We start from the raw sequence: 27,151 nt of genomic DNA on the forward strand, positions 1-27,151 counted from the left end.
TGGTTAACATAGAATGTCCCTGAGCTGAGGAATCCCTCTTTGTATTGTAGGAAGGGTCTAACAGGAGTCATGCAGCAGTGTTTGGTACCCATCGGAAGAGTATTTAATTAGCAATATTCCGGTGTTGGTTTGGAGCGTATTAATCGCTCGTGCGAATAGTTATGGACATAAGAAGTTTATGTCCATTTCTATTATTTACTCATACTCAGGTATGCGGCGGGAAACCTAGTTCCCCACCCACCTGAGCTGTTTGAAATCGTCACAGCCCACCTGTATGAATCAACCTATGACCTTTTGTTATGATGCAGGGCCGAATTCCGACGTCCAATGGACAATGGGATTGTAGGGACTGTAGGATTGCATTGTGTGTGGGGCATAAATAGGCAGGCCGACCACATCCAGCTCTCACTCGTCAACGGTTCTCATTGCTGAAAATCGGGTGCTGGATGTCCAGGCGCATGCGATCGTTTCCCCTTGTGCGTAAGTTTCTCTCCGTAATCATTGTCTTACTGTGAGCCAATTTCTCTCATCTCTCTCCATTTCTCTTTCTCTCTCTCTCCTTTCTCTTTTCTCTCACATTTCCCCTAGACTAGTATTGTATTGTATTAGATAGTATTGTATTTTGGTTAGGAAGTCTCTGTTATATTGTAGTGTATCATTTGTACTGTTATCCCCTTTTACAAGTATATTAGATATAATACAGTTAATAGGCTTTGGACCCTAAACTAGTATCTGTGTATTTTCTATAGTGTTAAGTGTTCACTTGAGCGTCGGTGACGCTCAAGCAGCTTTGTAGTTAGTCAGGTTACACCAGGTTGCACTTACACCCTGTACTCACATTAAGGTATTCTGTGCATTTCATTGGTATAAGGTTTAGACATAAAGGTATAGCGTTGTGAGCGTCTGCGCCGCTGGTGATCTCCTCGTGGTCTCGAGCGTCCGCTACGCCATAGCGAATCATTACTCTAGTCATAACCAATAACGTGTTGTCCTGTGATCACTGGGCCGTGAGCGAACGTGACGCTTGAGCGTCTCGCCTACGGCTGAGCGATCGTTACGCAAACAGCGTACCCTTACGGTACTTCTTAAGTAAACAGCGTACAGTGTTCTTAGACTTCATAAAGGGTTGTTTATACGACAAAGGAATTTAGCATTGTCAATTGGGGACTCGTCCTGTCCTTCACATATCTGCACTAGGTAGATCAGCAGACATTATCCCTCAGCAAAGGGCGGGAGGTTGTCTCGTAGTGCTGACGGGATAAGCGTCTGCTTCGCTTAGATAACGAGTGCTGAAGGAATCCGGGAACCGGAAGTAAGAACAAAACGCTTGTGTCTTTTAAAACTGTTTATTTCTCTTCTGTCTTGCGTACACACGCACGCATATATATATCTGCATTTCTTTTTCATTTGTGTATTTTCGTATATCACTCTCCTGTCTGCCAGTTTTATAGTTAATAAACGTGCTGAGAGAGATTTGCCGCTATTTCAATAGTTTGAGTAAAAGTAATATAGTTAAAATATAGACAAACACACAGCTTGTCAGTGTGGTGCGCGGTAGATGATAAAGGATCCTCTACATTGATAAAAGTAGAAATTGTGTTACGGTGGATCTTTGTTTGCGTACACGTGTCTCTAACAAAGACTAGCGTACGCAATCCAAAGGCAGACGCACGCAGCGTATATTACGCAAAGGAGCGTCTGTGTACGCCCACGTAACTCAAACCACAAGTTGATTTTCAACGCAAAGCGATAAGTAGCGCAACGCGGTAAATAATGCAAGGCGATAAATAGCACAAATTGATTTCAGCTTTCCAAAACTTAGTTTAAATACCTTACTTTACTGTAATACCTCTGGGGAGAGCTATCAGACTACGGGAAATGATTTTTCTGATCAGAAAACTATAAGAATGATATTGGGTTGAAAACGGTATGAGTGTATTGAATCCCGCTTTGTGGACTTTGTGATCTATGTGATAATCCCGCTTTGTGAACTTTGTGATCTATGTGGAACGTGATGAGCACGATCTGAGTGAAAACGTGCAACAGAGTGTGATAAAGTTTTACGCTCTGGCTGTTTTGGAGCACAGTAGGGAGACTCCAATGATCCTACCATTTATGGGCAACAAGTGTCTATAAGTGGTACGATTGGACCGCACGGTTGTATGTGTGACCAATAACGCAACGTGATATGAGGTCGTATATCCATGCGTAAATCTTGCCCTCATACGTGTTGTAGGGAGCACATGCAAGCGTGATTTGTGTAAAGAAAAAGGAAGGGAATTTTCTCAGGAAAATCTCTAGAGATAGGGCCTGCAACGGCTACACGTGTCTGCTAGAAGGCGGAACGGAGATACCCGGAGCAGAAGAAGTTCAGTGGAAGAGCTTTAAGGATTTCCAACGAAGTTCTGTGTTTGGTGCATTTTAGGAAGTTTTTCTGTGTTAAAAAGGTCCACAATGGCAGCCAAGTGCACAATACAGAGACGGTCGGAGGTCAGGATTCAGACTCCAGAGGCTTGCAGACCCCAAGGGTCTGCTCGGTCAGTAATGTGGGGGAAATATGGTCCCCACACTGAGACCTTTTGTGATGAATGGACACGAATGACTGCGGGGGATAAGACACCATTTCCCGGGATAGGTAGTTTTGACTCAGAGGTGTTGCGTAATTTAAGGCAAAGGATATGTCTCATCAAATCAGCAAAGAGACGAATCAAGCATTATGATTGTTTACAGATATGGCAACAGGAGAGTGAAATGCAAAGAAATGTAACTTACTTACCTAACTTTCATCTTGAGAGGGGAGAGATGGCAATGGAGGGGATTGTGGTTGCGGAGAGAAGCACAAGGGTAAACAATAAAAATGCTCTTAGCAACAGTAGTACAGATAATAAGAATAAATGTGATAAATGTAACAATGCTAATTGTAATGCTGTTGAATGTACAACTATTAACCCATGCAAGTCGCACCCCATGTTAAACTTTCCTCAGGAACACCAACAAGAAAGTGAACCCAGAACGATGTCGGCACCTCCTCCAGAAGCCATCACACAAGACATCCAGGTGGACGCGACCCAATCGGTAAAAACTGTAATCAAACCCCCTAATGGAGGGTCAGGTGAGGTTGTGTCCACAGGTATGTATGGTATTATACATCACGCACAAACAAATGTACCTTATATCATAGAATCAATTCAGAATGACATTACTGGACTTAATCCTGTTAGGGTAATTGCAGTACCAAATGGGGAAACTGACTCTTCAGGAATCACTCCTGTCAGGAACATCGCCATGTACTGCCCTTTTTCCCGAACAGAATTAAGAACAATTCTGTCTGAATTTCCTGATCCCAGGAAAGACTTAGTTGCTTGTCAAAAATACATTAGAGTGCTAGGACATACTGCAGAGCCAAGTAACAAAGATTGGAGGACAGTTTTGAGGGCATGTTTACCCCCCGATGTTGATTCATTGAAATTTATCACTGATTGTAAGCTAGATGAGGAAGTGCCACTAACAAACAAGTATAACCAAGATAATGTAAAAAGAATCAATCTACAGTTGAAAGAATATTTTCCTACAGTAGCAAAGTGGAATAAAATCTATACAATAAGACAAAAAGAAGGTGAATCCGCAGAAGAGTATTTTCACCGGGCTCTGCAGGATATGGCTAGGTACACTGGTATAGATGACATTGAAACTAATGTACACCACAGAGAGGTAGCTGTGTCCGTATTAGCGAGCAACTTGAAAGACACACTAAAAATTAGGGTACAAACTTCAATACCTCATTGGAGAGGTATCTCGGTTGCGGCATTAAGAGAGTCCGCTATCGAGCATGACCGAAATATCAAAAGAACCAGGGAAGCGCAGGGAGAGCGGTTGATGACACTAAACATCCAAGCACTAGAGAATGCATCAAGTCGACCGGAACCCCAGGCCCCTAGCACATGGAGAAAGCCAAGGATTTGTTACAATTGTAGAAGAGAAGGGCATTATGCCAACAACTGTAATAACCCACATAAAGTTAGACCCCCTAGACCAAGAAATGAGCAAAATTATAACACACACAATTATAATTAGGGATCACATAGGCAGGAAAGGTGATCATTGGGACTGATGGTAAGCCTGAGGTAACGGTTAATAAATTGGGAGGTCATTCACTGAAGACACAGGAATGACCAGGTGAAACGTTGTAAATGTATTTGTGAAGAAAAATGTTTTTTCTCTCTCTCTCTATCCCCATCTCTGACGATTATTGGTAAGAATTCACACATTGCATATCCACTTGGTCCTTGCAGAAGTCTACCAAACCCCAGCATGACCTATCCGCCACAATGTATTTCTGGCCAGATACAGACAGTGGAATATGGAGGTGCTGGTGGGGAGGGACTGCTCAAGGAAACCATTAGACACGTAGATATGACAGCCTAATAAGTCTGACAATGTTTTTCTAATGCTAACAATGTTTTCTTAATGTTGACAATGTTTAAAAATGTTTTGTTTCTCTTTTCTCATTGGTGGTTATTGTCGAGTTATGTAATGTATATATGCACATGAATTGTTCTCTATCTCTTTTGTTTTTTTTTTGTGTTTTCTCTCTCTTCTCACTCATGTTTCCATGGTTTAAAGATGCTATGTCACCCCTCAGTTGGACCAATGGTAATGCCAGATTTTTGCTCCTTACAGAAAGATCGCCGGTTAGGAAGGAATATTGCATCACCAGAATGTTCGTTTGGAAGACTGGGAGACAGCACCTTTGAGAGGACAGCAGAACAAGAAGAACAACAAGACGAGAGAACTTATTATCGTAACAAGTTCTCTCCCCCTCAAACTGTTTTCTTATACCCCCTTTACAAATTTCTTCTTTTCTCCTCCTGTAAGATGGACTTGCCCCAAGAGACTGTGATATGGATTTTTCCGTTAACCATGATGTTGACCAGAGCAGTCTGTTTCGGTGAGAGTACCAGTGAGGTCGAGAAAGGATCCAGAAAGGTCCTGATGACTGAGACGGAGGTGTAAATTTCCAATAGCAACTCAATCACCAAGCAAAGGCGAGTACCGGGCACGATCTAACAACCATGTTATCTGTAAACATTTTCTTTGAAGGATTGTTAGTTCAAAAAGAAAAACTGTATCTGTAGGCTCTGTGACAATGGCATAAAGAAATGCCAATCCAGTTTTAATATCCATATGGACCGGCATCCATTGAGTGACTATCACTCTTTAGTGGGTAACGTGTTAAACCAAACAGATTGTTGGGTATGCTCTTAAGTACCTCAGGGTCATAGCAAATCAGGGCTAGTACCATTTCCTTTAACGTTAGGGGAGGTACTTGAGCTAAAGGGTGGGAGACCGGTGGACAGGAGGTTTAATATCTCCAGCCCTCCTAGTTTGAAGCTCCACCAATACCATGTGGATAGGTCCCTATTATGTTTTAATATCTCCAATCCCCGTAAGCCGGGAAATTGGGAAGTGTCATGGAGCAACCTTACCATGACCTTTTCACACAGAGCAGATAGAATGCCTACAGATACAGAGCTTGTACGCCACATAGCCAGTAGAGGAAAATCTTTCCGGTATCGATATACCTTAGGAAATAGGATTACTAGAGTTGGAGAGGTATCACCAGGATACTGTGCACATATCGTACAAACTGATACGTGCATTAAGCAGATGGAAGAATTAGGGTCAGGAGATTTCACCTGGAAGGTCTGTAACATGGTCATGTCCTTCTCCGTCCCATATGTTCTCCCCGATGACGCATATTTCATATGCGGGAGAAAGGCGTACAAGTGGCTTGCCCCAAACTCTGAAGGATTGTGTTATATTGGAAAGGTATTGCCTGAAGTGATGACTGTTACACATGACAAAATGAAGGACATACACCGTGGTGCCCAAGCTCCTTATACTCACACTCATTACGAGCACCGAGTTAAAAGACAACTGTCAGAAAGGTTAGAGCATCCGGCCTCCGATCTTATCCATGAATCCACCGGGATTCAGGTTCTGGTAGCGTTAGATTTCACTCGTACCGCTCGAGGAGTGATGAATTATAGATACATTTCCGCACTCGCCAATTTGTTAGATAATATCACTGAAATGTATGATGACACGTTTAGATACACTGGAAGAGAACTTCAAGCTTACAAAACAGAACTAGTTCAGCATAGGATGGTTCTTAATTATCTTACAGCAGTAACAGGCGGATATTGTGTTACATTGGCAACACAGTATGGCATAAAGTGTTGCACGTATATCACAAATAGCACCGAGGATCCGGTAGAGGTCATAGACCAAAAGATGTACGATATTCTCCAATTGAAGTGGGAATTTCGTCGGAAACACAATCTCACCCTTGCTGCTGTAGGTAATGAGCTGACTAGTTGGGTGTCATGGTTGAACCCGCGAAATTGGTTCTCCGGTTTAGGAGACTGGGCTCAAGGAGTCATAATGGATGTTGGAAAGTTTCTACTATGTATCTTAGGTGTTGTTATATTTATTGGATTGATATTTAGATGCGGGCAGGCTTTAATGAGGTGCAAACAAAGTACAAAAGTGATGAGCTTGAGGAGTGAGGAAACTGTAATTAACCTGGATTTGATTTATGACCCAATGATAGAAACCAGAATGTGATGAAAATGCGATTATACGGTCCGTTTCTTTCACCTGTTTTTCTGCTTTTCTCCAAGATACAAAGACCCCCTTGGACGAGGAAGTTGACGAGACGCTATACAGACAACAGACAAGCACCAAAGATGAAGTTTTGACAACCTATGATATGGACACTTGTTGAACTTTGCCATGGATCCCCAGTTTCCCTAGTATTTTTAAACTCACGCTAGCCCAACATTTTTTGTAAATCTGATGGCACTGACAAAGCTATTTGCTCATGCCCAAGGAGCAATACAGCGCAAAGAAGACGACTCTCAACAGATACCGAACACAACTTCAACGACAGATGTACATTTCCCTGACATAGAATATCATTGCATTTTCCATAAGTGTTCTTTATCTTCATCTCTACAACCCTCAGGTAATGACACACATAGACGATAGGGAATACAGGCACAGATATCAGCAACCACATACCTCCCCCATTCATGTATCATCAACTAAAATGTGCATCCCCATTTTGTTACAACTGAAAGCCGAAATGAGCTCGGTAAAGTTTGACAGCCCATCCACAGACCTGTACCACAGGATAAGAAGGAATTCAAATGTATACTTCGCAATACCTCGAAGCTTGATTTACCACACGTACGGCACGATGATACATGACCCTCCAAACATGGACTCATGCACACATGCTTCTGCTATCACACTAGGTCATACCCTCTTCACACCTACTCCTCTCTCCTCCCTCACCCAACCATGGAAATGAATTAACCCCTGACATATATTTTTCTCCTTTTGAAATGTTTTAGAAGGTGGCAGTTATTATTGACTGCCAAAGGGTGGACTGTCAAAGTCAGAAAAATGTCTCTATACACGCTGCCATATTTGCACCGCACACTGGTCCGCGCTGCGCATGCGTACGCTCTCCCGTGAAGGCGCATACCCGCAATAGCGTGCACCCGCGGGCGCACGGTATGCGTATTTACGGTAGAGTTTATGTAGTCGTAGCGTGCGACTCATTCGTTACATATTTTCACAATTAATGTAGTTTGTAGATCATGATCCCTTTGATAGATTCTGAAAGTTTGGTTAACATAGAATGTCCCTGAGCTGAGGAATCCCTCTTTGTATTGTAGGAAGGGTCTAACAGGAGTCATGCAGCAGTGTTTGGTACCCATCGGAAGAGTATTTAATTAGCAATATTCCGGTGTTGGTTTGGAGCGTATTAATCGCTCGTGCGAATAGTTATGGACATAAGAAGTTTATGTCCATTTCTATTATTTACTCATACTCAGGTATGCGGCGGGAAACCTAGTTCCCCACCCACCTGAGCTGTTTGAAATCGTCACAGCCCACCTGTATGAATCAACCTATGACCTTTTGTTATGATGCAGGGCCGAATTCCGACGTCCAATGGACAATGGGATTGTAGGGACTGTAGGATTGCATTGTGTGTGGGGCATAAATAGGCAGGCCGACCACATCCAGCTCTCACTCGTCAACGGTTCTCATTGCTGAAAATCGGGTGCTGGATGTCCAGGCGCATGCGATCGTTTCCCCTTGTGCGTAAGTTTCTCTCCGTAATCATTGTCTTACTGTGAGCCAATTTCTCTCATCTTTCTCCATTTCTCTTTCTCTCTCTCTCCTTTCTCTTTTCTCTCACATTTCCCCTAGACTAGTATTGTATTGTATTAGATAGTATTGTATTTTGGTTAGGAAGTCTCTGTTATATTGTAGTGTATCATTTGTACTGTTATCCCCTTTTACAAGTATATTAGATATAATACAGTTAATAGGCTTTGGACCCTAAACTAGTATCTGTGTATTTTCTATAGTGTTAAGTGTTCACTTGAGCGTCGGTGACGCTCAAGCAGCTTTGTAGTTAGTCAGGTTACACCAGGTTGCACTTACACCCTGTACTCACATTAAGGTATTCTGTGCATTTCATTGGTATAAGGTTTAGACATAAAGGTATAGCGTTGTGAGCGTCTGCGCCGCTGGTGATCTCCTCGTGGTCTCGAGCGTCCGCTACGCCATAGCGAATCATTACTCTAGTCATAACCAATAACGTGTTGTCCTGTGATCACTGGGCCGTGAGCGAACGTGACGCTTGAGCGTCTCGCCTACGGCTGAGCGATCGTTACGCAAACAGCGTACCCTTACGGTACTTCTTAAGTAAACAGCGTACAGTGTTCTTAGACTTCATAAAGGGTTGTTTATACGACAAAGGAATTTAGCATTGTCAATTGGGGACTCGTCCTGTCCTTCACATATCTGCACTAGGTAGATCAGCAGACATTATCCCTCAGCAAAGGGCGGGAGGTTGTCTCGTAGTGCTGACGGGATAAGCGTCTGCTTCGCTTAGATAACGAGTGCTGAAGGAATCCGGGAACCGGAAGTAAGAACAAAACGCTTGTGTCTTTTAAAACTGTTTATTTCTCTTCTGTCTTGCGTACACACGCACGCATATATATATCTGCATTTCTTTTTCATTTGTGTATTTTCGTATATCACTCTCCTGTCTGCCAGTTTTATAGTTAATAAACGTGCTGAGAGAGATTTGCCGCTATTTCAATAGTTTGAGTAAAAGTAATATAGTTAAAATATAGACAAACACACAGCTTGTCAGTGTGGTGCGCGGTAGATGATAAAGGATCCTCTACATTGATAAAAGTAGAAATTGTGTTACGGTGGATCTTTGTTTGCGTACACGTGTCTCTAACAAAGACTAGCGTACGCAATCCAAAGGCAGACGCACGCAGCGTATATTACGCAAAGGAGCGTCTGTGTACGCCCACGTAACTCAAACCACAAGTTGATTTTCAACGCAAAGCGATAAGTAGCGCAACGCGGTAAATAATGCAAGGCGATAAATAGCACAAATTGATTTCAGCTTTCCAAAACTTAGTTTAAATACCTTACTTTACTGTAATACCTCTGGGGAGAGCTATCAGACTACGGGAAATGATTTTTCTGATCAGAAAACTATAAGAATGATATTGGGTTGAAAACGGTATGAGTGTATTGAATCCCGCTTTGTGGACTTTGTGATCTATGTGATAATCCCGCTTTGTGAACTTTGTGATCTATGTGGAACGTGATGAGCACGATCTGAGTGAAAACGTGCAACAGAGTGTGATAAAGTTTTACGCTCTGGCTGTTTTGGAGCACAGTAGGGAGACTCCAATGATCCTACCATTTATGGGCAACAAGTGTCTATAAGTGGTACGATTGGACCGCACGGTTGTATGTGTGACCAATAACGCAACGTGATATGAGGTCGTATATCCATGCGTAAATCTTGCCCTCATACGTGTTGTAGGGAGCACATGCAAGCGTGATTTGTGTAAAGAAAAAGGAAGGGAATTTTCTCAGGAAAATCTCTAGAGATAGGGCCTGCAACGGCTACACGTGTCTGCTAGAAGGCGGAACGGAGATACCCGGAGCAGAAGAAGTTCAGTGGAAGAGCTTTAAGGATTTCCAACGAAGTTCTGTGTTTGGTGCATTTTAGGAAGTTTTTCTGTGTTAAAAAGGTCCACAATGGCAGCCAAGTGCACAATACAGAGACGGTCGGAGGTCAGGATTCAGACTCCAGAGGCTTGCAGACCCCAAGGGTCTGCTCGGTCAGTAATGTGGGGGAAATATGGTCCCCACACTGAGACCTTTTGTGATGAATGGACACGAATGACTGCGGGGGATAAGACACCATTTCCCGGGATAGGTAGTTTTGACTCAGAGGTGTTGCGTAATTTAAGGCGAAGGATATGTCTCATCAAATCAGCAAAGAGACGAATCAAGCATTATGATTGTTTACAGATATGGCAACAGGAGAGTGAAATGCAAAGAAATGTAACTTACTTACCTAACTTTCATCTTGAGAGGGGAGAGATGGCAATGGAGGGGATTGTGGTTGCGGAGAGAAGCACAAGGGTAAACAATAAAAATGCTCTTAGCAACAGTAGTACAGATAATAAGAATAAATGTGATAAATGTAACAATGCTAATTGTAATGCTGTTGAATGTACAACTATTAACCCATGCAAGTCGCACCCCATGTTAAACTTTCCTCAGGAACACCAACAAGAAAGTGAACCCAGAACGATGTCGGCACCTCCTCCAGAAGCCATCACACAAGACATCCAGGTGGACGCGACCCAATCGGTAAAAACTGTAATCAAACCCCCTAATGGAGGGTCAGGTGAGGTCGTGTCCACAGGTATGTATGGTATTATACATCACGCACAAACAAATGTACCTTATATCATAGAATCAATTCAGAATGACATTACTGGACTTAATCCTGTTAGGGTAATTGCAGTACCAAATGGGGAAACTGACTCTTCAGGAATCACTCCTGTCAGGAACATCGCCATGTACTGCCCTTTTTCCCGAACAGAATTAAGAACAATTCTGTCTGAATTTCCTGATCCCAGGAAAGACTTAGTTGCTTGTCAAAAATACATTAGAGTGCTAGGACATACTGCAGAGCCAAGTAACAAAGATTGGAGGACAGTTTTGAGGGCATGTTTACCCCCCGATGTTGATTCATTGAAATTTATCACTGATTGTAAGCTAGATGAGGAAGTGCCACTAACAAACAAGTATAACCAAGATAATGTAAAAAGAATCAATCTACAGTTGAAAGAATATTTTCCTACAGTAGCAAAGTGGAATAAAATCTATACAATAAGACAAAAAGAAGGTGAATCCGCAGAAGAGTATTTTCACCGGGCTCTGCAGGATATGGCTAGGTACACTGGTATAGATGACATTGAAACTAATGTACACCACAGAGAGGTAGCTGTGTCCGTATTAGCGAGCAACTTGAAAGACACACTAAAAATTAGGGTACAAACTTCAATACCTCATTGGAGAGGTATCTCGGTTGCGGCATTAAGAGAGTCCGCTATCGAGCATGACCGAAATATCAAAAGAACCAGGGAAGCGCAGGGAGAGCGGTTGATGACACTAAACATCCAAGCACTAGAGAATGCATCAAGTCGACCGGAACCCCAGGCCCCTAGCACATGGAGAAAGCCAAGGATTTGTTACAATTGTAGAAGAGAAGGGCATTATGCCAACAACTGTAATAACCCACATAAAGTTAGACCCCCTAGACCAAGAAATGAGCAAAATTATAACACACACAATTATAATTAGGGATCACATAGGCAGGAAAGGTGATCATTGGGACTGATGGTAAGCCTGAGGTAACGGTTAATAAATTGGGAGGTCATTCACTGAAGACACAGGAATGACCAGGTGAAACGTTGTAAATGTATTTGTGAAGAAAAATGTTTTTTCTCTCTCTCTCTATCCCCATCTCTGACGATTATTGGTAAGAATTCACACATTGCATATCCACTTGGTCCTTGCAGAAGTCTACCAAACCCCAGCATGACCTATCCGCCACAATGTATTTCTGGCCAGATACAGACAGTGGAATATGGAGGTGCTGGTGGGGAGGGACTGCTCAAGGAAACCATTAGACACGTAGATATGACAGCCTAATAAGTCTGACAATGTTTTTCTAATGCTAACAATGTTTTCTTAATGTTGACAATGTTTAAAAATGTTTTGTTTCTCTTTTCTCATTGGTGGTTATTGTCGAGTTATGTAATGTATATATGCACATGAATTGTTCTCTATCTCTTTTGTTTTTTTTTTGTGTTTTCTCTCTCTTCTCACTCATGTTTCCATGGTTTAAAGATGCTATGTCACCCCTCAGTTGGACCAATGGTAATGCCAGATTTTTGCTCCTTACAGAAAGATCGCCGGTTAGGAAGGAATATTGCATCACCAGAATGTTCGTTTGGAAGACTGGGAGACAGCACCTTTGAGAGGACAGCAGAACAAGAAGAACAACAAGACGAGAGAACTTATTATCGTAACAAGTTCTCTCCCCCTCAAACTGTTTTCTTATACCCCCTTTACAAATTTCTTCTTTTCTCCTCCTGTAAGATGGACTTGCCCCAAGAGACTGTGATATGGATTTTTCCGTTAACCATGATGTTGACCAGAGCAGTCTGTTTCGGTGAGAGTACCAGTGAGGTCGAGAAAGGATCCAGAAAGGTCCTGATGACTGAGACGGAGGTGTAAATTTCCAATAGCAACTCAATCACCAAGCAAAGGCGAGTACCGGGCACGATCTAACAACCATGTTATCTGTAAACATTTTCTTTGAAGGATTGTTAGTTCAAAAAGAAAAACTGTATCTGTAGGCTCTGTGACAATGGCATAAAGAAATGCCAATCCAGTTTTAATATCCATATGGACCGGCATCCATTGAGTGACTATCACTCTTTAGTGGGTAACGTGTTAAACCAAACAGATTGTTGGGTATGCTCTTAAGTACCTCAGGGTCATAGCAAATCAGGGCTAGTACCATTTCCTTTAACGTTAGGGGAGGTACTTGAGCTAAAGGGTGGGAGACCGGTGGACAGGAGGTTTAATATCTCCAGCCCTCCTAGTTTGAAGCTCCACCAATACCATGTGGATAGGTCCCTATTATGTTTTAATATCTCCAATCCCCGTAAGCCGGGAAATTGGGAAGTGTCATGGAGCAACCTTACCATGACCTTTTCACACAGAGCAGATAGAATGCCTACAGATACAGAGCTTGTACGCCACATAGCCAGTAGAGGAAAATCTTTCCGGTATCGATATACCTTAGGAAATAGGATTACTAGAGTTGGAGAGGTATCACCAGGATACTGTGCACATATCGTACAAACTGATACGTGCATTAAGCAGATGGAAGAATTAGGGTCAGGAGATTTCACCTGGAAGGTCTGTAACATGGTCATGTCCTTCTCCGTCCCATATGTTCTCCCCGATGACGCATATTTCATATGCGGGAGAAAGGCGTACAAGTGGCTTGCCCCAAACTCTGAAGGATTGTGTTATATTGGAAAGGTATTGCCTGAAGTGATGACTGTTACACATGACAAAATGAAGGACATACACCGTGGTGCCCAAGCTCCTTATACTCACACTCATTACGAGCACCGAGTTAAAAGACAACTGTCAGAAAGGTTAGAGCATCCGGCCTCCGATCTTATCCATGAATCCACCGGGATTCAGGTTCTGGTAGCGTTAGATTTCACTCGTACCGCTCGAGGAGTGATGAATTATAGATACATTTCCGCACTCGCCAATTTGTTAGATAATATCACTGAAATGTATGATGACACGTTTAGATACACTGGAAGAGAACTTCAAGCTTACAAAACAGAACTAGTTCAGCATAGGATGGTTCTTAATTATCTTACAGCAGTAACAGGCGGATATTGTGTTACATTGGCAACACAGTATGGCATAAAGTGTTGCACGTATATCACAAATAGCACCGAGGATCCGGTAGAGGTCATAGACCAAAAGATGTACGATATTCTCCAATTGAAGTGGGAATTTCGTCGGAAACACAATCTCACCCTTGCTGCTGTAGGTAATGAGCTGACTAGTTGGGTGTCATGGTTGAACCCGCGAAATTGGTTCTCCGGTTTAGGAGACTGGGCTCAAGGAGTCATAATGGATGTTGGAAAGTTTCTACTATGTATCTTAGGTGTTGTTATATTTATTGGATTGATATTTAGATGCGGGCAGGCTTTAATGAGGTGCAAACAAAGTACAAAAGTGATGAGCTTGAGGAGTGAGGAAACTGTAATTAACCTGGATTTGATTTATGACCCAATGATAGAAACCAGAATGTGATGAAAATGCGATTATACGGTCCGTTTCTTTCACCTGTTTTTCTGCTTTTCTCCAAGATACAAAGACCCCCTTGGACGAGGAAGTTGACGAGACGCTATACAGACAACAGACAAGCACCAAAGATGAAGTTTTGACAACCTATGATATGGACACTTGATGAACTTTGCCATGGATCCCCAGTTTCCCTAGTATTTTTAAACTCACGCTAGCCCAACATTTTTTGTAAATCTGATGGCACTGACAAAGCTATTTGCTCATGCCCAAGGAGCAATACAGCGCAAAGAAGACGACTCTCAACAGATACCGAACACAACTTCAACGACAGATGTACATTTCCCTGACATAGAATATCATTGCATTTTCCATAAGTGTTCTTTATCTTCATCTCTACAACCCTCAGGTAATGACACACATAGACGATAGGGAATACAGGCACAGATATCAGCAACCACATACCTCCCCCATTCATGTATCATCAACTAAAATGTGCATCCCCATTTTGTTACAACTGAAAGCCGAAATGAGCTCGGTAAAGTTTGACAGCCCATCCACAGACCTGTACCACAGGATAAGAAGGAATTCAAATGTATACTTCGCAATACCTCGAAGCTTGATTTACCACACGTACGGCACGATGATACATGACCCTCCAAACATGGACTCATGCACACATGCTTCTGCTATCACACTAGGTCATACCCTCTTCACACCTACTCCTCTCTCCTCCCTCACCCAACCATGGAAATGAATTAACCCCTGACATATATTTTTCTCCTTTTGAAATGTTTTAGAAGGTGGCAGTTATTATTGACTGCCAAAGGGTGGACTGTCAAAGTCAGAAAAATGTCTCTATACACGCTGCCATATTTGCACCGCACACTGGTCTGCGCTGCGCATGCGTACGCTCTCCCGTGAAGGCGCATACCCGCAATAGCGTGCACCCGCGGGCGCACGGTATGCGTATTTACGGTAGAGTTTATGTAGTCGTAGCGTGCGACTCATTCGTTACATATTTTCACAATTAATGTAGTTTGTAGATCATGATCCCTTTGATAGATTCTGAAAGTTTGGTTAACATAGAATGTCCCTGAGCTGAGGAATCCCTCTTTGTATTGTAGGAAGGGTCTAACAGGAGTCATGCAGCAGTGTTTGGTACCCATCGGAAGAGTATTTAATTAGCAATATTCCGGTGTTGGTTTGGAGCGTATTAATCGCTCGTGCGAATAGTTATGGACATAAGAAGTTTATGTCCATTTCTATTATTTACTCATACTCAGGTATGCGGCGGGAAACCTAGTTCCCCACCCACCTGAGCTGTTTGAAATCGTCACAGCCCACCTGTATGAATCAACCTATGACCTTTTGTTATGATGCAGGGCCGAATTCCGACGTCCAATGGACAATGGGATTGTAGGGACTGTAGGATTGCATTGTGTGTGGGGCATAAATAGGCAGGCCGACCACATCCAGCTCTCACTCGTCAACGGTTCTCATTGCTGAAAATCGGGTGCTGGATGTCCAGGCGCATGCGATCGTTTCCCCTTGTGCGTAAGTTTCTCTCCGTAATCATTGTCTTACTGTGAGCCAATTTCTCTCATCTCTCTCCATTTCTCTTTCTCTCTCTCTCCTTTCTCTTTTCTCTCACATTTCCCCTAGACTAGTATTGTATTGTATTAGATAGTATTGTATTTTGGTTAGGAAGTCTCTGTTATATTGTAGTGTATCATTTGTACTGTTATCCCCTTTTACAAGTATATTAGATATAATACAGTTAATAGGCTTTGGACCCTAAACTAGTATCTGTGTATTTTCTATAGTGTTAAGTGTTCACTTGAGCGTCGGTGACGCTCAAGCAGCTTTGTAGTTAGTCAGGTTACACCAGGTTGCACTTACACCCTGTACTCACATTAAGGTATTCTGTGCATTTCATTGGTATAAGGTTTAGACATAAAGGTATAGCGTTGTGAGCGTCTGCGCCGCTGGTGATCTCCTCGTGGTCTCGAGCGTCCGCTACGCCATAGCGAATCATTACTCTAGTCATAACCAATAACGTGTTGTCCTGTGATCACTGGGCCGTGAGCGAACGTGACGCTTGAGCGTCTCGCCTACGGCTGAGCGATCGTTACGCAAACAGCGTACCCTTACGGTACTTCTTAAGTAAACAGCGTACAGTGTTCTTAGACTTCATAAAGGGTTGTTTATACGACAAAGGAATTTAGCATTGTCACTAGAAGGGTTAAAACACAGTTCACCCACACAGAGCCCTCCAGAGAGACACATATATTGTATATTGGAGCCAGCCACACCACGCCCCTGTAGCTAAAAGCAATTTAGCTGGGTCGCAAACGAAGTACCCTTATTAGGGCTTAGTATACTAAAATCGCTTCCCCCCTTGCTATGACCCTCTGGTACCACTGAGGTAGTTTGGAGTCCTTGTGGAGGAGCTTCTCTGTCAGATCTGTGCAGAGGGAAAATGGCGCTGGTGAGCTGCTGGATCCGCTCATAGTGAAGCCCCACCCCCTCAATGGCACGCGGCCTTCCTGTCTTTTTTTATACTTGCTGAGGTCTGACGGCGCTTACCAGTCGTGTAGTCAGTCTAGGTAAAGTGTTAGTGGCTCAGCTCGCCCCTCACAGCGGTCTAACATACACACACGTTCACTGAGCCTTGAGACGCAACCTGCATGTCAGCACTGCGCTCCTTACTCTTATGCCGCCATTCCAGCCGGTGACCCGCTAACCGGGATGCCAGCCCCTTACTCACCACTCTTCATACTTCTGGCTCTGTTAGGGGTGGCGGCGTGCTGTGGGAATGTACGCTCGCTGCAGTGGGGCTTACGAATAGTTCCCTTAGGAGCTCAGTGTCCTGTCTTTGGGAGGTTGCCCCCCCCCCCCCAAAAAAAGTCCCGTCTGAAAATAACAAACAGCATAAATAAATGCAGAAAACTCTTCAGGAGCTTCCATAATCGTGACCGGCTCCTCCGGGCCCATTTTCTATACTGAGTCTGGTAGGAGGGGCATAGAGGGAGGAGCCAGCGCACACTATTAATTTCTTAAAGTGCCCAAGGCTCCTAGTGGACCCACCTATACCACATGGTACTAATGTGGACCCCATCCTCTAGGACGTAAGAGAAACAATGGGGGCAGATTAAAAAACAGGCACTGACTGTCCCTATCTCCATAGCCCCGTGGCTCCTATACCCTTCCCAGTACCTCCCATTTTACCAATGGGCCCTCATTGTCCTGTTGGAAGTCTCGTAGACAGAATTCTTCCACCTCCTCAATGGCATCTACTTAGATTTAGTTTTTATTGAATAATCATTTCCTTCCTGGGATGGTCCTTAGAGCTTTCCGACATTGGTTCGATGTGGGTCTCTGCCGGGTTGGACAGCTGGTGAGTGGGGGCACAATAGCGCCCATTGCCCCATTGCAGATATACGGGACAAGTGGAATGTACACTAGGGGGAACATTGGCGTTATCTACAGGTTCACCATTTCCTCCAATTTCTTAGACCCTCTCACGCCTTACATACTTTTGAGCTCCTTAGTGCCAACCCCTCTGCCCCTACTCATACTATATTCCTGATAAATAATCTCTTTTCAGAGGGTGCGCATTTACCACCTGGGTCCAGTGGCGTAACTAAAAAAAATTCTCCCTCAAGCCAAAAAATTCTCCGGCGCCCCCCCCCCCCATAATTGACACTAGTAAAGGGATGAACCTGCACGCGCCGGGAAAAAGGGAGTGGTTTTGTTGAAATGGGCGTGGCTTCACATGAAGGGGCATGGCATTGCAGGAAAAGACTACCTTATACCCCAGTTTTGCAACCTGCACGCCCAGACGTTAGCCACCACAGGAAAGAAAAATAATCCTGATTCATGCCCCTTACATTATTTGTAATTTTTCCTCCTTATAGTAATGCCCAGTATACATTATTCCACATACTGCAATGGCCCTTAGACATTATGCCACACACAATATGCACATACCGTAATGCCCCCGACACATTATGCCACACACCGTAATGCCTGTGACACATTATGACAGGAATCGCAATGCCCGTTATACATTATGCTACACACTGCAATGCCCCTTGCCCCTGATACATTATAGCACATACAATGCCTGTGATACATTATGACACACACCGCAATGACCCTGAGACATTATACCACATACCACAATGCCCGTAATATAGTATGCCACACACCGTAATGCCTGACACATTATGACACATACCACAATGCCCGTGATATAGTATACCACACACCATAATGCCTGTGACACATACCGCAATGCCCATTATACCCTATGCCACACACCGCAATGCCCGTTATACATTATGCCACACTGCAATGCCCCCTGAGACATTATACCACATACCACAATGCCCGTGATATAGTATGCCACACACCGTAATGCCTGTGACACATTATGACACACACCGCAATGTCCATGATACATTATGCCACACACCGTAAAATGCCCATTACACATTAAGTACTACAGTAAGGCTTCTAATTTCTTTTAAATTATCTGCTCGTTGCCAGGGGTTTCATGCTCTTGGTTCCATGCACGGTGCCAGGGGTTTTCATGCTCAGGGTGTCATGCTCATTGCTAGGGGTTTCATGCTCGTTGCTAGGGGTTTCATGCTCTTGGTTCCATGCACGGTGCCAGGGGTTTTCATGCTCAGGGTGTCATGCTCGTTGCCAGGGGTTTCATGCACTGGGTGTCATGCTTGTTGCCAGGGGTTTCAAGCACTGGGTGTCATGCTCGTTGCCAGGGGATTCATGCACTGGGTGTCATGCTCGTTGCTAGGGGATAATGCTTGTTGCTAGGGCAGTGCTCCCAGTGCCAGATAATCCCCCACAGTGCCAGGTACACACATGCCCCCAATGCCAAATATGCCCCCCCCCCCCAAGTGCCAGGTACACATATACCGCCCAGTGTCACATATGCCCCCCCAAGTGCCAAATATGCTCCCCCTCCCCCAGTGCCACATATGCTCCCCAAGGTCCAGGTACCGCTCCCCGCTGTTTTGTGAAGGAGGGACACGGGGGGCACAGCGCGCGCCTCTACTGTGTCCCTCCTGCGTGTCTGTTAAATGAAGTGCCGGTTCATGAGCCAATCAGAGCTCACGAACAGGCACTTCATTTAATAGACACGCCGTGCCCTCCGTGTCCCTCTTTCACAGCAGCGGCTACGGAAGGAGGGAGACAGCAGATTCACATGCGGACGGCTCGTCCGCATGTCAATCTGCTCTGCGCTAAATCAGTGGCGGCGCCCCCCGCAGCCCTGCGTATCCAAGCCACCGCGAGGGCTGTGGGGGCAGTAGTTACGCCACTGCCTGGGTCCCCTCTGGTTTAGTTGTTGATTTTGACTCTGGCTGGCCTTCGTAACTGAGTATGTGGAACTTGATCCTTTCTCTTTTCTGTATTATCAGGAGCTGATCTCTACTCTTTGCCTCTTTTCTTTCTTTCTTCTCCCTTGTTCCCCCACCTGTTTCCCCTTTCCTTCTCTTTCCCTAGTGTGTCCCTACCCTATCCTGTTTTTTGCATACATATTTTTATTAATTCTTTTTAGTCTTTAAAGCATTACAAGGATTTACGGATATTGTTTTGTTTTGGATTTTATTGTGATTATTGTGTTTATGACTGTTGCTATTATTATGTTACGCAGTTCTATACATTCCTTACTTGCTTTTATTATTTGTGAAATGTATATTATTTGTTTATCCTTTTGCTGTCAACCAATAAAGATATTATGCACTTAAAAAGTAATTATTCAGGAGAAAGTGTCTATAAACACCTGTGTGCAGTATGATGTGCATACTTACAATTAGTATTAGCTATTAATTAGCTCAGATTCGTCAGTGAAAAAGCAATACATAAATTCCAGATAATAATGCTTTTCTAAAAAGCGTTAAATAAAAGTCAGATGGACAGAGGCTGTTTCAGAAATGAGCACTATGCAGTAAGTACAAGTTTAACTTACATTTTTCATCTGTTTTGTCATTTATAGCAATGGTATCATTGCTCAAAGACACAGTTTGTGCATTGAGAATATCTGTTCTCATAGTGGGAACCTTCGGAGAGGAGATGAGACGACCTTCATAGGAGTATAAAAACAAACTGCCACCATCCACCAGGAGGAAATGCCTGCAAGAAAATAAGGAAGGAAATGACCAAATAGCAGGTACATTATAGTCAACAACTTGAACTTCTTCAAAGAAGGCTTCAGCAAACACAGCAATCATTCTATGTGGGCTATACACCAGCTACCAATGCTTCTTTCCGGAGTTTGACATAAAACAAGAGGGGCCTGTTCTTGTGCTAGCAGGGTGCATTTATGCTGTACCCAGATTAATACTTTTAAAATGCAGATGAAATTCTGGATTAATTCATTATTAAGTTGTTACAGGGCTGTTGCAGTGATTTGTAAGCACCACACGCTGCAGCCTTTAAGAAGGGAAGTAATCCAGTCCTCTATTACATTAGAGCAGGGCCGAGGAATGCAGAAAGGAATGTCGTTCATTTGTTACCAAACACAGAGCATATGGCTTATTGGAAAGAGATGCCATAACACAGTGCTTCTAATTCAAATTAGCCATGTGTATGACACTTGCTACATACAGACACGTTTAACTACTTCAGTGCAAGAAGAGGACATTGCTTTATAATCTAACACTTAATCAAGGGATGTAATTGATCAAATATAACAAGATACATAAGAAGTTGATATTTTTCCCCCCACACAACTAGATGCAGACATGTGCATAGAGACCCATTACATATACCATAATATCACCCTACCATACGATAATTTAGACTTTTACACTCAAGAATATTTTAAAATTCAAAATAATATTATAACATACCATCATGTCTGCTATGTGTGTTAAAACCAATAGGGATGACAACTTATTTTATTTTTAAAACATATTTCTAAAATAACATTACTAGCAAAAATTCTTACTAATGTTTTTATTTGCTGTATTGATGAAAAACAACATTTAAGGGGAAATTTATTAAGCAGCGGTTTCGTATGCTATGGAATAAAATAAATAAATAAATAAAAAATACATAGATTATTTTATACCTTTCACATTGCAAGATCAAGCTCACAGTTCCTTCCTTGAGGTCAAAAATGAGGGGTGTGTTCCAGTTCTTTGTGCTATGAAAGAAGAGATGACTATCAATATTTTCCAACAAAATATTTGCAGAAAGAACTGGTTGTTGAATGACAGAAATATAAACAATAACAAATAAAAGTTTGCACAGTATGTGACAGACTGACAATAAATCATATTCAAAATATAATAAATAAAAAATTAAACAACAATAAAACAGAGTTTGGTATAACTTTGCGATTCAGATCCTGTAGCAAGGGCCGATTATAGGTACGGTATGCAAGACTCGTTCTGCGATTGCGCAAACAAGCGTGCGATGTAGCGCACACTCTGGCATCAGACTGTCAGTGATTGACCGTCTGATGTTGTTTTGCACAAAAGGAGCAGGCGGTGAAGGGCTCTATTTGGGAAAATGGAGGCATGTCGCCGCCGTTTAGGGGGGAGGCAATAGGCCAGGGATCTCCGTGGTTGCACAAAGATTTCTTGGCCTCTGTGACGGGCGGAAACCACACTATGGTGAGTCCAGTGATCCGATGCTGCGCAGGTGGGATCACTACTGCAGCAGGAGGCGTCTGCGTGTAATAGACGCTTCCTGCTGCATTACCATAAAGAGCTTCCAAGGAAGCAGTAGTGATATAAACTCCAACCACATATGAATAAGGCCCTATACCTGTAATCATACATACGACTGTGATACAATTATCTATTCTAATATGCCTTTTCCAATAAAGACATGTAAACATATAAATAAATGCAAAAAGGTTGTTCACTGCTCAGTATAAACTCTTCTCATATACTGTATGTTCTATCCAAAAAATAAACTTATTCACATGAAGTATATAAATAATAGAAGTTATGTCTTATTTTTCATTTTAGACTTGAAGAACTTTCTTGAAGAGGTTATCTACATTTAGAAGAACCTCCTCTCTCTAATTGCCAACCTCCGTAGAGATTTGGAATGGAATGTCTGCATTGCCCAACTCCATTACAGCACTGCACTGGAAGCTCTTAACAGAGAAAGCAGGACAGCCTCTGAAGAAATGGTAATGATGGAGGCCACATCCATTTGCTAGTAAGGAGTATATCTACAAAACAAAGGTAATGTACCAAGGTGCACTACTAAGCAAAAGAAAAAACATTTCCATCCTACCAGCCAGACAGCACCAGTACCAGAAACCCCTTATGGTGCCCAAGTGAGGACCAGCGGTAGCTGTCAGAAGTAGACTTCATCTCCTCTAGGGTAAACAATTCAGACAAAAGTTACATTGGTATGCCACTGAAGTTTGTTAGTGCCGGGAGGCGCGCGCCCCGTCCGTTGCTTCAGAGTCGGGATGCTGCGCCTCCCGCTGACCCCCGCCCGGCATGGCGCAAAGCCTTCCGGTCCCCGCCCGGCGCCTAGCAACAGGCTGATGTCTGGCGCCGCTGGTCTCCTAGCAACGGGGACGCCAGGGTCAGACGGTGTTCCCCGTTGTTGGATAATTAATGTACTCAGCTGTCTGTTAGGTACGTGCAGCAGGGCAGCTGCACTGCATTGTTACTTAGAGGTTCTAGCAGTGATTGGTGCAGCACCATTTATATTCGTCCCCAGTACACTCCCAAAACGCTGGTGATAGTTCCTGCTTTTGTGAGAACCTGTCCGCTCGTGTGATAACCAGTCTGCTCATGTGAAAACCTGTCAGCCTGTGTAAACTCGTGATTCTGAGACCTTGCCTGATTGATTCCTGATCTGATCCAGCTTGCCGTGTACTCAGGTTTTGGTGTGGAGTTTCCATACAGGCACTGCCTTGCCAACATTTCTTTATTGTGATATATTGTGCATTGTTGCATTTACAAATCATTGTGCTTATATCATATTCCAACCTGTGCATTACCTAACGTACATTAGGTTATCTCTCTCTGTCCGCAAATAAGTGCAGCGGCATCTATATAGAGTTCAGTGAACGTCTCACCGTACTGCAACCTACTCTTGCCCAGCCTCCAATAGCCGCCTTGTCTATACATAAAAACCTTGGGGCATCTGAGCATGGGGCGGACCTAATCTGCCCTGGAAAGGCGGCTGCTATAGGCAAGGTCTTTGGCTGCAGGAGGCTAAAAGACCGCTGGGCAAGGGTAATTGCATGAGCGTCACCCAGAACCATCGGATAGCCTATAGCACACTCTAGTCCATGTAACAAAGTCAATGGATGTGAAAACACATATTAGGGCTAGAATACACTGCAAGTAACAGTCCGCACTGGGATGGGCGCCCAGCATCCTCTACGGACTAGGAGAAAAGGATTTACCGGTAGGTACTAAAATCCTATTTTCTCTTACGTCCTAGAGGATGCTAGGGATTCCAAAGTGACCATGGGGTCTATACCAAAGCTCCAACACGGGCGGGAGAGTGCGGACGACTCTGCAGCACCGATTGAGCAAACATGAGATCCTCCTCAGCCAGGGTATCAAACTTGTAAAACTTAGCAAAGGTGTTTGAACCCGACCACGTAGCTGCTCGGCAAAGCTGAAGTGCCGAGACCCCTCGGGCAGCCGCCCAAGATGAGCCCACTTTCCTGGTAGAATGGGCCTTTACTGACTTCGGCACCGGTAGCCCAGCCGAAGAATGAGCTTGCTGAATCGTACTACAAATCCAGCGTGCAATAGTCTGCTTCGAAGCAGGATGACCAATCTTGTTGGAAGCATACAGGACAAACAGCGCCTCTGTTTTCCTGGCAACGTAGATTTTCAAAGCTCTCACATCAACAAGAAACTTTGGAACTGCCACAGCATCTGTAGCCACAGGTACCACAATAGGTTGGTTAATGTGAAACGAAGAAACCACCTTCGGCAGAAATTGTTGACGAGTCCTCAATTCCGCTCTATCCGAATGGAAGATCAAGTACGGACTCTTGTGAGATAAGGCCGCCAACTCTGACACTCGCCTGGCAGACGCCAGAGCCAACAGCATGACTACCTTCCAAGTGAGAAACTTCAACTCAACCTTATGCAAAGGTTCAAACCAGGAAGACATAAGAAACTGCAAGACCACTTCAAGATCCCATGGCGCCACAAGGGGCACAAACGGAGGATGGATATGCATCACTCCCTTCACAAAAGTCTGAACCTCTGGGAGGACAGCAAATTCCTTTTGAAAGAAAATAGATAAAGCTGAAATCTGCACTTTGATGGAACCCAATTTCAGGCCTGCATCGACGCCTGCCTGCAAAAAATGGAGAAACCGACCCAAGTGAAATTCTTCCGCAGGAGCAGTTTTGGTCTGACACCACGAAACATACTTTCTCCAAATATGGTGATAATGTTTCGCCGTAACCTCCTTCCTAGCCTTAAGGAGAGTGGGAATGACCTCCCGGGAATACCTTTTTGAGCTAAGATTTGGCGCTCAACTTCCATGCCGTCAAACGCAGCCGCGGTAAGTCTGGAAACACGCATGTTCCCTGCAATAACAGGTCCTCTCTTAGAGGAAGCGGCCAAGGATCTTCCACAAGTAATTCCTGAAGATCCGGATACCAGGCCCTTCTTGGCCAATCTGGAACGACGAGAATCGCCTGAACCCTTGCTCGTCGAATGATTCCCAGCACCTTTGGACTGAGAGGAAGCGGAGGGAACACAAACACTGACTGAAACACCCACGGAGTCACCAGGGCGTCCACTGCATTGGCTTGGGGGTCCCTTGACCTGGAACAATACCTCGGAAGCTTCTTGTTGAGGCGAGACGCCATCATGTCGATCAGCAGAATTCCCCAACACTTCGTCACTTCTGCAAATACCTCTTGGTGAAGAGCCCACTCTCCCGGATGGAGATCGTGTCTGCTGAGGAAGTCTGCTTCCCAGTTGTCCACTCCCGGAAGGAAGACTGCTGACAGAGCGCTCACGTGTTGTTCCGCCCAGCGAAGGATTCTTGTGGCCTCCGCCATAGCCGCCCTGCTTCTCGTTCCGCCTTGACGGTTTATATGCGCCACCGCTGTAATGTTGTCCGACTGTATCAGGACAGGTCGACCCTGAAGAAGGCTTCTTGCTTGTAGCAGGCCGTTGTAAATGGCTCTTAACTCGAGAACATTTATGTGGAGACAAGATTCCTGGAGCGACCATTTCCCCTGGAAAGTTCTTCCTTGCGTGACTGCGCCCCATCCTTGGAGAGTTGCATCTGTTGTCAGTAGGACCCAGTCCTGGATACCGAACCGGCACCCTTCTAGGAGGTGAGAACTTTGTAGCCACCATAGGAGAGAAATCCTGGCCCTGGAAGATAGACTTATCTTCCGGTGCATGTGCAGGTGAGACCCGGACCATTTGCTCAGCAGATCCCACTGAAACACCCGGGCATGAAACCTGGCAAACGGAATGGCTTTGTACGCCGCAACCATTTTCCCCAGAACCCGAGTACATTGATGAATCGACACACTTGTCGGCCTCAGAAGCTCCCTGACAATCGTCTGCAGTTCCAGAGCTTTGTCTTCTGGAAGAAACACTCTCCGTAACTCCATGTCCAGAATCATGCCCAGAAAGGGCAGCCGAGTGGTCGGAATCAACTGGGACTTTGGCAAATTTAGCACCCAACCGTGTTGTCGCAGAACCGACAGAGACAAATTCACATTTCTTAGCAACCGTTCCTTGGACCTCGCCTTTATCAGGAGATCGTCCAAGTACGGGATTAATTGTAACCCCTTGCTTGCGAAGGAGAACCATCATTTCTGCAATGACTTTGGTGAAAATTCTCGGGGCCGTGGAAAGCCCAAACGGTAACGTCTGAAATTGGTAATGAGAATCCTGTATCGCAAACCTGAGGAAAGCTTGATGCGGAGGATATATCGGGACGTGTAAGTAGGCATCCTTTATGTCGACTGACGCCATAAAATCCCCCCCTTCTAGGCTGGAAATCACAGCTCGAAGAGATTCCATCTTGAACTTGAAAACTTTCAAGTATGGATTGAGGGATTTTAGGTTCAGAATCGGTCTGACCGAACCGTCCAGTTTCAGTACAACAAAGAGGCTCGAGTAAAATCCCTACCCCCCGTTGGGACGGGGGAACGGGAACTATGACCCTCTGTTGACACAACTTGTATTGCTGCCTTCACCACCTCCCTGTCCGGAAGAGACACTGGTAAGGCCGAAATTAAAAACCGGTGAGGGGGCACCTCCTGAAACTCCAGCCTGTATCCCTGAGATACTATATCTAGGACCCAAGGATCCAGGCCTGATTGAACCCAGACCTGACTGAAGATCCGCAGACGGCCCCCCACCGGTCCGGACTCCCCCAGGGAAGCTCCAGCGTCATGCAGTGGATTTGGTAGAGGGAGGGGAGGACTTTTGGTCCTGGGCGCCTGATACTGCAGGCGACTTTCTTCCCCTTCCTCTACCCTTTGAAGCGAGGAAGGACGAACCTTTTCCACGCTTGTATTTATTTGGACGAAAGGACTGCATCTGCTGATGTGGTGCCTTTTTCTGTTGTGTGGGAACAGAAGGAAGAAAAGTTGACTTACCCGCCGTCGCGGTAGACACCAGGTCAGCCAAGCCGTCACCAAACAAGACATTACATTTGAAGGGGAGAGCTTCCATAGCTCTCTTGGAGTCGGCATCAGCATTCCATTGATGGATCCACAGCGCCCTCCTGGCCGAGATCGCCATGGCATTGGCTCTTGATCCCAAGAGACCAACATCCCTCGCCGCATACTTTAGGTAATCTGCAGCGTCCTTGATATAACCAAGAGTCA

At 44.4% G+C, this 27,151-nt stretch overlaps 1 protein-coding gene across 6 annotated transcripts in view; it reads right to left on the reverse strand.

The window, feature by feature from the left end:
* Positions 1 to 27,151, reverse strand: part of IFT80 (intraflagellar transport 80) — a 519,318-nt gene that overhangs the window by 81,857 nt on the left and 410,310 nt on the right. For all 6 annotated transcript variants that reach the window (XM_063916161.1, XM_063916162.1, XM_063916160.1 and 3 more), the window contains 2 exons: positions 21,416 to 21,490; positions 20,312 to 20,475 (listed from right to left, as the gene is read on the reverse strand). In XM_063916161.1, the coding sequence (XP_063772231.1) occupies positions 20,312 to 20,475; positions 21,416 to 21,490 (239 nt within the window). The remainder of the gene's footprint in view (positions 1 to 20,311; positions 20,476 to 21,415; positions 21,491 to 27,151) is intronic.

The sequence above is a fragment of the Pseudophryne corroboree genome, chromosome 4, assembly GCF_028390025.1.
Source record: "Pseudophryne corroboree isolate aPseCor3 chromosome 4, aPseCor3.hap2, whole genome shotgun sequence".
Taxonomy (NCBI): Eukaryota; Metazoa; Chordata; class Amphibia; order Anura; family Myobatrachidae; genus Pseudophryne; species Pseudophryne corroboree.